The sequence below is a fragment of the Sminthopsis crassicaudata genome, chromosome 2, assembly GCF_048593235.1.
Source record: "Sminthopsis crassicaudata isolate SCR6 chromosome 2, ASM4859323v1, whole genome shotgun sequence".
In the NCBI taxonomy this organism is placed as follows: domain Eukaryota; kingdom Metazoa; phylum Chordata; class Mammalia; order Dasyuromorphia; family Dasyuridae; genus Sminthopsis; species Sminthopsis crassicaudata.
The window spans coordinates 450094113-450108701 of NC_133618.1; the positions used below are offsets into that span (position 1 = coordinate 450094113).

Below are 14589 nucleotides of genomic sequence, written 5' to 3' on the forward strand. Positions count from 1 at the left end.
TTGCCTTCATTTCAAAAAGGCTTAGAAAAATACTTTTGTGGGCAATGCATATGCATGGAGAGAGAGAACAGAAACTCAGGGGGAAAGGCAAAGGGAGAGGAGGGGAAAAGATTGTAATAGTATCTATAAAGTACTTTAAGGTTTGTGATACCTTATGTGAACATTTGTGTGTGTGTGTGTGTGTGTGTGTGTGTGTGTGTGTGTGTGTGTAAACTCAAAAAGAAACAATAAACATCTTTAAAGATTTTCCTGGTTTTCTATAGTGAATAAGTTTTTTGATGAAAAATGTTAGGTTGAAAAGTTTGATTTACTGAAGGTCACACAGTTAGTAGAAGAGTGAATATAAAGCCTCTTGGGACTGTTAGTTCAGTGACATAGTGCTGCTAACATCAACAACCTGCTCTTTTCATTCAGAAATCATCCCCACACCAGCAGCCAAGACATGGTCAATAGAGCTGAGTGAAAATAAGCCAGACCCCGGATCCACCTGTCTTCCTGGGAGAAGTTAAAGAATGCTACCAGTGCAGGGACAGACATGTTTATTGATGAGTTAGAATAGCTACAGACTGGGAAGTTCTTGTGTTCTCCCATTCTCAGCTCCTCTCAAGTCCAATTTAGGAGCAAACTTGATGATCTCTCCTTCTGTCATCATCTCCATCTCCTCTGGCTTCTTTTTGTTGATGGATCTGCTGAGCCAGGAGTGGCAGATGTTCTAGAATTAGGCTGGAGTGATCAGGAGTGCACCCTAGAAAAGGACAAATCAGACAAGGATCATAGATGAGAAGACTATGTCTAGCACATAATAGCACAGATCCATGAATTTATTGGTGGAATACATAGAGGGAATCACAACATTCTGTGACTTAGTAGATTGTCATTAAAAATCACCATGGCTAAAAACAAGTAATATCCCAATGACCAGCCTTCTGTCTTCTCTCTAAACCACTTAGGATCATCCTCAAATAGCAGAACGTCTTTCACTCAGCCTGTAGAGACTCTTTTATACTTTGGTAGACCCAACTTTTAAGAGATGGATGGTATATAAGAAATAATCTAGTCCAGTCTAATCTAATCTTATAAATGGGGAAACTAAAGTCAAGTGACTTGTCTAAATTCCACAGTTATTTTAAGTGATAAAATATGGATTCAAAGCCAAGTTCTCTAATTCCAAACCCAGAATTCTTTCCACTGTGTCATGCTACTTGCTTCAAAATGTCATTCTTATTGGATACAGCTCCTCTGATAATACTAGCTAAAGAATATGAGTTTTCTTGCTGTGGAAAAATTAGTTGAGCTGCAGCCTGAGAGATAAGAGCTATCCTTAAAAATAAATAATGTCACTAAGGACAGAGCAAAATCAGTTGCCTGAGAACTAATGAAGAGTCAGGTTGATAGTGTCCTGGTCTCTATGGCCATGGCAAAGAGAAAAATTTGAGGTCATACAATTGCTTTAATTTCCCTCTGAGTTGCTTGATCAGTTGAAGTTTACAGTTCTTTTTGAACTGTTACAGCCAAGTTTGGTGTTATGTGATGTATTGATGTTCATGGAGGTGATGGTGATGGTGATGGTGACGGTAGTGTGTGTGTGTGTGTGTGTGTGTGTGTGTGTGTGTGTGTGTGTGTGTGTGTGTGTTTAATGGCCTAATAAATCCAGTTACGTGGCTTTTGTATGAGATAGCATATGGTTCAGTGGAAAAAAGATGGGATGCCAGACTGCTTTTGAACTTTTTTGGATCTTTGCACTATGATTCCTTCTTCAGGAAACTCATTTTTGCGAAATCTCATAATCCTGTAAGACCAAACCTGCCTGCTTCATACATCTCTTCATTATCTCTTGCTCCTTTAATTGGTTCCAAGACTGGAAGCCTTGGGCTTTGGGACCTCTATTTCAGGAAGGCATTGACCATAGTTTTCCTCCATATTTCCCATTAGTTACCTTGACTTTTGAATTTCTCTAACGCTTTCCATCATGCCCCTGTACTTGATACCTTTTCCTTCACACTCCTTAAGACTATCCGCTACTTTTCAGCTTTCTTTTGTGTACTATCTAGAAGCTAAGTGACACAGTGGATAGAGTGTCAGGCCTGAAATAAGGAAGATCTGATTTCAAATCCTGCTTCAGACATTTACTAGCTGGATTACCCAAGACAAGTCACATAACCTCTGTTTACCTCAGCTTCTTCATTTGAAAAATGGAGATAATAGCATCTATCTCCCAGGGTTGTTATGGGGATGATAAAACATTGTAAGCACTTAGTACAATGCCTGGCACATAGTAAGTGCTACAGAAACATTTATTATTATATTATCTTCCTCTATTAGATTATAAGCTCATTGGTGTTAGTAACTGTCTTTGTTTCTATTTGTATCTCCAATACTTAGCAGAGTACCTGGCACATAGATGGTATCTAATAAATGTTTATTGATTGATTTGATTTGGGAATCTAGAGCAACTAAATTCTTGTCTCAGATTTACTGTGTGACTTTGGGCAAATGGTTTTCCCTCTCTCTGCCTCAAAGATGAATATTCTTTCCTCTTCACTATAAGACCTCCCTAAAGAAGCAGTATCAAGGACTTCTAGAATGGCTTACTCACCTGGACAGGAATCACTTTGGCTTCATTAAATCCCATGTCCTTAAGGATAGATAAGGGAATTCCCTTTCGAAATATACCTTAAACAAAGCACAGATGTTTGACAGAGAAGAGGACCACGCCCAGAAATCCACCATTTGCATTTGAAGGATTTAGGTTTCTTAGGGCAAAATCTGAAAACTCACCATGGAGGTATCCTCACTCTCACCAATCTAGGCCTCTCAGACACTCTACTTTCCTAGCTTCCCATGACCCTTCTCTTCCTATTCACGCCTTTGGACAGCTCAAGAGAAAAGTCCCATTTTTTTATAGCTTTTCTTTGTTCTAACACCCTTGATGACTCCCCATGGGCTATGAGATAAAATCCTCTACCTTCACTTAATCTGTTTTTTATAGAATCTCCTTATTCCTTTTCCACCGTGGGATTCATATCCATCCTTTAAAACCCAACTCAAATGTATATTCTCTAGGCATTTCTTTGATCTTCTTTCCCCTTCCCTATTTCATAAAACATATTCTTCCTTAAATGTCATTTAGCATCTTGTTTGATACTCTAATGCACTTACATAATAAGTATTACTCAGGCTAAACTATGAGTTCTATAAGAATAGGAACTATATTTTATTTTAACTCTATCTCCCCTAATACCAAGGACAATAAACTTAATAAGTAATAAGATTGGCATCTGAGGTCCTTCAAAATCTGGTACAATCTCCCTCTTTCCATTCATTTCAAGCCTTAGGTCCTACATAATTGCCTACCATTCCCCCAGTTCAGTCTCCCCAATGACCCACAACTCTTACATATAAATTCTCCCTTCTTGGCCATTGCTGGAGACGTTCCCCTCTCACTGTTTCTATTTTCTCTCTAAACTCTACACATTCTTCGAGGCCTAGCTAATATCTTGTCTCCTCCAAGAAGCCTTCTCTGATCACCTTGACTATGACAGGCTTCACCTTCTCTGACCACTTTGAGGGGCTATCCTTACCATTTTGGTTTGGCAGCAACACAGAGGTTAAGATTTCATTAATCACGCTCCCCATAAGTTCAGGCTGCAACAAAGAAAAATGAAGCCTTATACTTTTGTCCATGCAGGGATTCTTCTCCATAACCCTCTAGGAATCAGTTAGTCCCAGGGAAAATAGATGAGAAAGAAGGTTTATGAGGGATTTGGGGAGGAGGGGGGAAAGGGAAAATGAATGACTCAATAAAGTTTATCCCTATTGCTAAATGGAACAACTAAAATATTATGTCTTATGGAAAGTAGGTAAGAAGATAACCCTCATATTTGAAAGTTGGTATATTGCTATTGTTGGGGGTGGAGAGGTTAGGAATCCTTAATGGTAGTCCCAGGGAAAAGAGGATGGAGAGAACAAAAGATGGCACTATCATAGCCTTTATCAAGGCTCCTACATGAAACCTAATGACCCTTGAGAAAATCTCTCTCCTACGAACCCAACCTGAGAGAGGAAACATGTGTAAATCTTTCCTTAATTACTCTATAGTTCAGGTGCTGCTTCTTCCCCAAAATCTTTACTCCCTTCCTGGATGAAGGGAATTCATTCCTCCTTAGTTTGTTCATAGACTTTATCTTGGATCCTTCTTTTGTCCTCATCACACTCTATCTCCCCTAATAGAATATAAGCTCCATAAATGGCAGAAGCCATGTCATTTAGCATATTTGCGCAGCCCATTGCCAGCCATGTGGCCCCAAACATAGTAAGCACTTAAAAATTCATTAGATTGAATTGAAGTCATTGACCTTGTCCTTGGAATTATAGAATGTCAGAGTACAGGATTCTTAGAGATCCATAATATAAGTGAATTAGAAGTAAAAGTGTCATTTGAAGAAGAATGTAGAGATCTAGAGGTCTAAGAATCTTTTTTTTTTTAGCAAAAGGGATACTATGACTCAGAGAAGGATGCTCCCAACTTCACTAAGACTAAATCTATATGAACAAAGTGAAATAACTTGATGAGGATAGGAAAAGCCCTGGCCTGAGAGACTGTAGTTCTCTAGATTCAAGTCTCAACATTTGAGCAGACTTATTTGGCTATATGTGCCCATAGACAAAGTTTTTTTTAATCTGGGTTTCAATTTTTCCCTACCTTTTCCCTATCTTAACTTCTCCAATCCATGATCTATAGAAAAAATCCCTTTGACATAAAACTGACCATCATCACTCACTTCCCACAGATAAAAAGTCACCATCCTTTGACATGTAATTGGCTTATATAGACTTAATTACATGACCTCTAAAACCCAATCCAAGTTCAGTGGTCCATGCTTTTCACTCTAAGTGGAAAAATGTAGACAATGGTTTACATAATTCACATTTAAAACCCCATTTAAAAAGAAGTACTCCTGTTTGTTCCTATTCACAGCATTTGGCAATGATGAGCACTCAGGAGTTGATGTAGATCAATGGAATTGATCCACATGATTGATCCCCAGGACCCGAAGTGACTAAGCCATGATGATGTCTGGGGAGAAATGGTCTAAGACAAGTCATTGTGACAGCTGCCTTTTCCTTGAATAAGCCCATTTTCAGGGAATTCAGTCCAGGCTCTCACACCAGTCTCTGAAGATAGCGGACTTACACTGAATAAGCCTGATGCTGAGTTCATCAGATGGATGTGATCAGAGCTGTAACAGAAAAGCCAATGTCAGGATAATCTTTGAGGGCAGGAACTGTGACTTATTTAAATCCCCAATGTCCCCCAACATGATTTGATGATTTACAGAGAGAAGTTACTTTAATAAGAGTTTGTTGGATGAATAAAAGAATGAATAGTATTTTATATTTTTACCTGATTCCTTTGAGGTTGAAAAAGAGTCTGTCCTCTTCAGTGTAGAATTGACCTTCAGAGCTTGCTTCCTGTAATCATAATTTTTTAAAAAAGTAATCATGATCTGACCTAAAAATTCAGAAAGTGAAAGTGACTTAAGGGGCTAAGGAGGTCAGAGAATAGCTTCTAGAGGAGACTGAGGCAAAAAATTCCTTGACCATATCAGATCTAATCAGAAGGCAGAGATTTTGAATTGAATCCTTATTCTGTTATTTACTGCTTATATGACCCTGAATAAGTCACGTTACCTTATCTCAATTTCCTTAGCTGTCAAATTATAGGAGTGGATCAGTCCACTTCTAATGTCTCTCTTCAAGCTCTGTCAGTGTTTCAAGGTCCTTCACATCTGTACTTAATTGAGTGATACTGGAATACATCTGGTTTCCCTCAGTCAGTTTCTTTATCTATAAGATGAAGGAGCTGAACAAGATAGCTCCTAACTTCTCATTCTAACTTTCATTCTATGACTCAATGTTATAAATGTTACAAATGTTGTTTCTTGCTTTGACATTTTCTAGTCTAGGTTCTAAGGTCTCCTTGAAGGCTGATGTGTTAGAAACCCATGAAAGACTTGACAATTTTGTGGAGGGGTTTGGATATGATCATGGCTATTGGCCATATACTACTTACAATGCCCAGAGTGAAAAGAGGCCGGGTTTCTTGATTGGTAGCAAACACTTCCAATACAATCATGTGGGCTACCCTGACACTGCCAGCTCTCAGGATAATCTCTGGAAGTTCCTCAGGGAAGATCTTCACCATCTGAGTCTGTTTCAATTGTGCAGAAGCCTGCATAATGATAACAACCATGTCTAGAATCTTTTACAGTTTCTCCAGATCTTCTTCACAACAATCCTGAGAGATAAGTAACATATGGATCTATTATACCCCTTTGAGAGATGAGTCAATTAGGGTCCAGAGGAAAAAAGACTTTCTTAATATAATATATAAACACTTTAACTTTCCTTAAAATCCTTTCATTAGATCCTCATAGTCATTCTATGACAAATACAGGATATGATTGTTTTACAGGTGTGAAAAGTGATACAGAATAGGACCCAAATATCACTGTACTCTATATTCCAGAGATAAATAGCTCCAGTAACCTGGATCACTTAAAGTAAGCCTAGAAGCATAATTTTTATTTTTATTTTTTTGAGGAGAGAGTTTAGGCTTAGGACACGAGGATAAGAAGATAAAATTGTGGGGTAATATAAGGAGAGGATTTGGAAGATTTGTGAGAAAGTGAAGTACTGACTTTGGAGAATATGTTATTTTCCTTACTTGTCTGGGGACTATAACTAACTTGTTTTGTAACATAAATGTACAGGGATATTCTCTCCACTTCCTCTCTCCACTACACAATCCAAAAACCATTTCTAAAAGGAAAATTTAATTCATTGCTGCTCTCCCATCTGCAAGCTCCCCCTGAGTGCCTTTGTCCTACTCTCTTTGGTTTCCAGAAGGGAAAAAAATCATTAAAAAAAAACAAAACAAAAATTAAAAACTAAATAAAAACCAAACTGAACTATAATGGAAAGAGTGCTTGGCTTAGATTGAAGAAAATTAGTTTGATTTTTAGTTCTCCAACTGTGATCCTGGACAAGCCATTTTCCCTTTCTGTGACTCAGTTTTTTTCTCATCTGTAAAATGAAAGGTTTGGACTAAATGATCTCTACAATCTCTTATAGTTTTGATATTCTGTACAGAGGCCCCTTGTCCATGGGCTCACAGCAGGGGGTTGCCCTACCTGCTCTCTTCAGGAAACAGCCTGGTTTCCCAGCTGGCAATTTGCCTTCTTTGCTGGGACTGGAGGCTAGCCCACTGATTCCTGAACATCATCTGAGCTAGGCTGAACATCCCTTTTACCCCAGAGACTCTGACCTTTCTTAAAGTCCCTTTAAGGTATTCTTGAGCTAGAGAATGGTTTCATTCCCTTAGACTCTTTTCAGAGGCCTGGTTTCATGTGCTTTTTCAAAGAGAACTGGGCTAGATATATGGGTACCATCTTGACTCTGCCCCCCCCCAGATATATAGCTAAATTATTTTCCATATCTCTTAAGAAAAGTGTGTATCTGTCTCAGTTGCTTCAGGATGAAATAGGCTCAAAGAGCCCAAGGTCAAACCAATTATCCTAAGAGATTCTGCTGATGGGCTGTTTCTGCTCCATTCTGCTGGCTGATATGATATAAATGAGCCATGATTACATGAAGTATGGATATAAAAAATGGGGGCTTTTTAAACTAAGGTAGAAAGGGGAAAGAAAGGGATGGAGGAAAGACTTCAAGGACACTTGGTCAGTGATGTCCAATTTTTGAAGGGCTAGCTATCATGGAGAAGAAGGAACAAGCTTGTACTGAATGATGATGGAATTAAGGGGAGATCATTTGGTAGAAGTAACAAAAAATAGCAGATACTGGCTCCAAAAATGGAAACTTTCTTTATAGTGACCAGAACTAAACAGAAAAATTGATCTTTAAACACAGGACTCAAAGAGAAGCATGGAAAGGCAAAAAGGAAAGAAAAACCAAAATGTTATTTAAAGGTTTATATCCCAGGTGGGAAAATGACACTTGTAAGTCTTGAGAACTTTATTTTTATTAGAGCAGTCAGAAAAGACCTACATAGACAGAGGATAGGTATAAATTGATCCTGATGTAATATTGATGTAATGATATCGAAGAAAAAAAAAACATTAAGGGATGGAAAATGGAATGCACTGAGAGAAGAGGAAAAGGGAGGTAAAATATAATAAATTATATCACATGAAGAGGCACACAAAAGGTCTATTACAATACAGGGAAAGAAGGGAGTAGGATGAGCATTATCTGAAACTTAATCTCAAAGAGGGAATAACATATTTATTCAGTTAGGTATAGAGATTTATCTTATCCTATAAGGAGAAAGGAGAAAGAGATAGAATAGAAGGGAGGGCAGAAACAAAAAGAGAAAGGAATAAGAGAGAAGGGGTGATAGAAGAGGGTAGGTTGAAGGTGGGGTGTGTCAGAGATGAAACACTACTAAGAAAAGACAGGGTGGAAAGAGAGGATAAAAGTATATTACAGGGGGAAAAATAGGATGGAAGGAAATACATGGCTGGTCATCATAACTGTGAATGTGAATGAGATGAGCTTTCCCATAAAATAAAAGTGGATTAAAAACCAGAATCCTACAATATGTTGTTTACAAGAAATACATTTGAAAGACTGAAATACATACAAAGTAAGTATAAAAGGCTAAAGCAGAATTTATTATGCTTCAGCTGAAGCAAAAAAAAAAAAAGCAGGGGTAGCAATTTTGATCTCAGATAAAGAAAAAAACAAACAACAAAAAAAGATCTCATTAAAAGAGATAAGGAAGGAAATGACACCTTATTAAAGGATATCATAGACAATGAAGTGATATCAATACTGAATGTGTATGCACTAAGTAGTACAGCAGCCAAATTCTTGAAGAAAATGTTAAATTAGTTATAGGAAGAAATAGACAACAACTATTTTATAATATTAACTATATTAATGGGGGACTTCTATCTCCCTCTCTCAGAATTAGATAAATCTAACAAAATAAATAAGAAAGAATCTAGGGAAGTTCATAGAATTTCAGAAAACTTAGATATGATAGATCTCTGGAGAAAATTGAATAGGGAGAGAAAGGAATATATTTTTTTCTCAGCAGTATATGGCACCTACACAAAAGTAGACCATATATTAGGGCATAAGTACCTCATAATCATATGCAGAAAGGCAGCAATAGTAAAAGCTTCCTTTTCAGGTCATGATGAAATAAAAATTACATCATATAGTAAAAAATCAGGGAAATACAAACTAAAAACCAATTGGAAATTAAATAATCAATTCTAAAGAATGAGAGGGTTAAGCAACAAAAATTAATTTCACCTAAGAGAATGACAATAATGAGATAACATAACAAAGCCTATGGGATTGAGCCAAAGCAGTTTTTAGGAGAAATTTTATGATCTCTAAATAGTTAAATGAATAAAACAAAGAGGAGATCAATAATCAATAATAACTAAAAAGTTAGAAAAACAACAAATTAAAAACCATGAATTAAATACCAAATTAGAAATTCTTAAATCCAAAAGAGAGATTAATAAAATTGAAAGTAAGAAACTATTGAACTAATCAATCAAACTAAGAGTTGGTTTTATGAAAAATCAACAAAATAGATAATCATTTAATTTGATTTGATTTAAAAAAAGAAAAAAAGCCAGTATCAAAAATGTAAAGAGTGAATCTATTCCTAATGAAAAAGAAATTAAAGCAATAATTAGGAGCTATTTTGTCCAACTGTATGCCAACAAATCTGACAATCTAGTTGAAATAGATGAATAATTTACAAAAATATAATTGTTCCAAAGAGGAAATAAATTTTATTTAAATAACCCTATTTTAGAAAAAAGAAATTGAATAATATCAATGAATTCCCTTAAGGGAAAAAACTCCAGGGTCAGATATATTTACAAGTGCATTCTACCAAACATTTAAAGAACAGTGAATTCCAATACTCTGTAAACTATTTAGGAAAATAGTCAAAAAAGGAATTCTGCTAAATTCCTCCTATGACACAAATATGGTGTTAATACCTAAACTAGGAACAATCAAAACAGAGAAAGAAAATTACAGATCAATCTCCCTAATGAATATTGGTGCAAAATTTTAAATAAAATATTTACAAAGAGGTTACAACAAGTTATCAGCAACATAATATATTATGACCATGTGGGGTTTATACTAGGAATATAGGGATGGTTCAATATTAAAAAAATATTGGCATAATTTACCATATTAATGATAAAACTAATAGAAATCCATATGATAATCTCAATAGATGCAGAAAAAGCTTTTGACAAAATACAACACCTATTCATATTAAAAACACTAGAACGCATAAGAATAAATGAATTTTTCCTTAAAATGAAAAGTATTATCTATATAAAATCATCAGCAAGCCTTAATTGTAATGGGGAAAAGCTAGATGCAATCCCAATAAGATCTGGGATGAAACAAGGATGCCCATAACTACCCACTATTATTCTATATTGTATTAGAATGTTGCCTTTAGCAATAAGAAAAGAAAAAAGAAATCAAAGTAATTAGAGCAAGCAACAAGGAGATAAAACTATCACTCTTTGCAGATGATATGATGGTATACTTAGAGAATCCTCCAAAAACCTACTTGAAACAATTAACAGATTTAGAAAAGTTGCAACAAATCTATAGAAATCATCAGCATTTCTTATGTTACTAATAAATAGAAAGAGAAGTTCCATTTAAAATGACCATAGACAATATAAAATATTTGGCTGTCTACCTATCAGGACAAACCCAGGAACCACATGAAAACAATTACAAAACACTTTTCACATAAATAAAGTCAGATCTGAACATTTGAAAAATTATCAATTGTTCATAGGTAGGCCAAGCAAATATAATAAAAATGGCAATTCTACCTAGATTAGTCTACTTGTTAAATGCCATATTAATCAACTCCCCAAAATATTTTATATAGCTAGAAAAAAAATAATGAAATTCATCTGGAAAAAGAAAAGGTCAAGAATATCAAGGAAATTCATGAAAAAAAAAATACAAAGGGCAGTGACCTAGGGTGGTACCAGAACTAAAACTCTATAAAGCGGCAGTCATCAAAACCATATGGTATTGACTAAGAAGTAGAGTGGTGGATCAGTGGAATAGATTAGATACACATGACACAATAATCAATGATTATAGTAATCTAGTATTTGATAAATCCCCAAACTCCAGCTTCTGGGATAAGAACTCATTTTTTTCACAAAAATTGCTGAGAAAACTGGAAAATAATGTCAGAAACTTGGCACAGACCTACATTTCACATCTCATATCAAAATAAGGTCAAAATGGGTATATGATTTAGTCATAAAGGGTGAAAGTATAAGCAAATTAGGAGAGCAAGGGATAGTTTTCCTATTAGATCTTTGGAAAACAGAGGAATTTGTGGCCAAAGAAGAACTAGAGATAATTATAAGTACAAAACAGACAACTTTGATTACATAATATAAAAAAGGTTTTGCACAAACAAAACCAATGCAACAACGCAGTCAAGATTAGAAGGGAAGCAGAAAGCTGAAAAAAAAAACACTTTTATGTCAGTATTTCTGATAAAGTCCTCATTTCTAAAATATATAAAAAACTGGATCGAATTTATAAAAAATATACGTCATTTCCCAATTGATAGTTAAAGGATATGAGCAGACAATTTTCAATTAAAAAAATAAAGCCTTCTATAGTCATATGAAAAAAATGTTCTAAGTCACTATTGATTAGAAAAATGCAAATTAAAACAATTCTGAGATACCATTTCACACCTCTCAGTTTGGCTAAGATGACAGGAAAACATAATGATAAATGTTGCAAGGGATGTGGGAAAACTAGGACACTAATTCATTGTTGGTAGAGTTGTGAAATTATCCAACCATCCTGAAGAGCAATTTGGAACTATGCCCAAAGGGCTATAAAAGTGTGCATATTATTTGATCCAGCAGTGACATTATTGAATCTGTATCCCAAGGAAATCTATAAAAGAGGAGGAAAGATTCATATATGCAAAAAATGTTTATAGCAGCTCTTTTTGTGATGGCAAAGAATTGGAAAATGAATAAATGCCTATCAATTGGGGGATAGCTGAATAAGTTATGGTATATGAAAGCAATGAAATATGAAAATAATGAAATATTATTGTTTATAAAGTAATAGCAATGTTCTGGAATGACCACTATAAATGACTTTGCTATTCACAGCAGAACAATGATCCACCATTATTCTGAAGGATTTATAATGAAAAAGTCCTATCCATACCAAGAAACTGATTGTGTTTGAATGCAAATGAAAGCACTGTCCCCTTACCCCTGAATTATATTTTTCTTGAGTTTTTTTTAAATTAGGGTGAAGTATCTATATTTTCTTTCATAACATGACTTTTATGGAAATGTTTTAATAATTTCACATGTGATTTTTTAATGGGGGCTGAGGGAAGGATTAAGGAAGAGAATCTGGAATTCAAACACTTTAAAAGCAAATGTAAAAAATTGTTTTGGAGAAAATATTAAATAAATTAAAAAACAAAAAAGAAATATTATTGTTCTATGAAAATTGATGAACAGGTTGATTTTTAAAAGGCCTGTAAAGATTTACATAAACTCATGATGAGCAAACAAACAGAATCAGGAAAACACTGTACATAGCAATAGCAAGATTGTTCAATGATCAACTATGACAGAATTATTTCTTTTCAGTGGTTCAATGATCCAAGGCAATCCCAATAAACTTTGGATAAGAAACTCCATCTGCATCTAGAGAGAATTATGAAGACTGACTATGAAACAACATATGCTATGTTTGTTTGTTTTTTTCATTCATGTTTTTCCCTTTTGTTCTGATTTTTCTTTCCCAATATAATTCATAACATAAATATGTTAAAATTGGTGTAAATGTATAATGAAAACAATGTTTTTACATGTAACTCAGAAAAATAAAAATGAAAATGAAAATAATATAGAGAATAGACCAACCTTTGGGTTGATTTTATCAAGAATTGATTTCAGGTGACGAGCAACATCAGGAAGCTAAAAATCAAAAGAGATCAAAACTTGTTATAGGTTGAATATCATCAGAACAATGTTTTTTTATGTGACCTTAAGAATACTCCTTCCCCAGTCTGGGTCCTAATTTTCTCACCTATGAAATGAGGTTGAAGTTCTCAAAGGCGTCATCTAATACTCAAATTTATAGCAATAATGAATCAATGGACAAATTGGACAATGGAAAATCAATTTTTCTCAGTTACAATGAGATCAGGGAGATAGTGTTCTGTAACTCACAGATTAAAAAATTAGAAGGCAGCTCAAAGGCTGTCTGGTTCAAACCACATATGAACATTAATGTCCTCCATGGCATACTTGATTGTGCTGCTTATTCTCACCACCAAGTCAAGACAATTCATCATGAAGTTCTGATACTTCCTTTGTATCCCACAGGTCAGACAGTCAAGAAGTATTTATTAAATACTTAATATGTGCAGGATGCTAAGCTCCAAGGAGACAAAAAGGTCAAACAACAGTCCTTGTTCCTAAGGAATTCACATTACATAATGATCTTGATCAGACAAGAGGAATAATGAGAGAAGATATTACAACCTACAGGAGAGAATATAGTCAGAAGGAAATTTTCACTAATGCCAAAGGCTGCAGAGGTTTAGAAGATTGAAAGCTGAGAAAAGAGGGGCAGCTAGGTGGTGCAGTGGATAGAGCACCAGCCCTGAATTCAGGAGGACCCGAGTTCAGATCTGGTCTCAGACACTTAACACTTCCTAGCTGTGTGACCCTGGGCAAGTCACTTAACCACAGCCTAAGTGGTGGGGAAGCTGAGAAAAGGTCCTTAGATTTGGCAATTAAGAATTTTGGAGAGAGTAGCTTCAATTTTACAATAAGGTCAGAAATGAAATTTAAGATGATTTAGAAGAAAATGAAAATAGGGAAAATGTAAGCAACAAGAGATAGCTTTCTCAAGAAATTTAGCTGAGACAGAGACAGACAGAATCACAGAGAGACAAAAGACAGAAAAAGTCAGGGGGAGAGAGAGAGAGAGAGAGAGAGAGAGAGAGAGAGAGAGAGAGAGAGAGAGAGAGAGAGAGAGAGAGAGAGACCAAGAAAGACAGAAACAGAGATACAGAGATAGAGAGACAGAGACAGAGAAAGACAGAGAAAATCAGAGAGACCAAGAGATAGAAACAGAGAGAGATAGACACAGAAGCAGAGAGAGGAGTTGATAAGTTAGCTGGAGAAGATGGGAGAGGATGAGGTTGAGAATACACATAGAGGAGTAGAAGCAGCTGGGTGGGTCAATGGATAGAGTACTAAACTTGGAATTGAACATCTTCATGAGTTCAAATCTGAACTCAGACAACTGAGACTGGAGGAACGGGAATGATATAACTTATTTATAAATAAATCAATAGAAAAATATATAGTAAATTCAAAGGAGAGAATCAGGACTTATAGCAAGTGGCACTTAAGGAGCTGAGAATGGAACTAAACATTCCAGAAAGCTGAGGTGAGGGAGACGGACCTATGGCCACTGGGGGGCAGT

The 14589-nt window shown here is 35.5% G+C and overlaps 1 protein-coding gene across 4 annotated transcripts in view; it reads right to left on the bottom strand.

Moving 5' to 3' along the window:
* Positions 1–522: 522 nt before the first annotated feature.
* BPIFB1 (BPI fold containing family B member 1) overlaps positions 523–14589 on the bottom strand; it is a 39132-nt gene continuing 25065 nt past the window's right edge. For all 4 annotated transcript variants that reach the window (XM_074292725.1, XM_074292727.1, XM_074292726.1 and 1 more), the window contains 7 exons: positions 13014–13067; positions 6074–6232; positions 5405–5472; positions 5195–5240; positions 3582–3645; positions 2597–2673; positions 523–745 (listed from right to left, as the gene is read on the bottom strand). In XM_074292725.1, coding sequence (XP_074148826.1) covers positions 719–745; positions 2597–2673; positions 3582–3645; positions 5195–5240; positions 5405–5472; positions 6074–6232; positions 13014–13067 — 495 coding nt within the window. In that variant the 3' untranslated portion in view covers positions 523–718. The remainder of the gene's footprint in view (positions 746–2596; positions 2674–3581; positions 3646–5194; positions 5241–5404; positions 5473–6073; positions 6233–13013; positions 13068–14589) is intronic.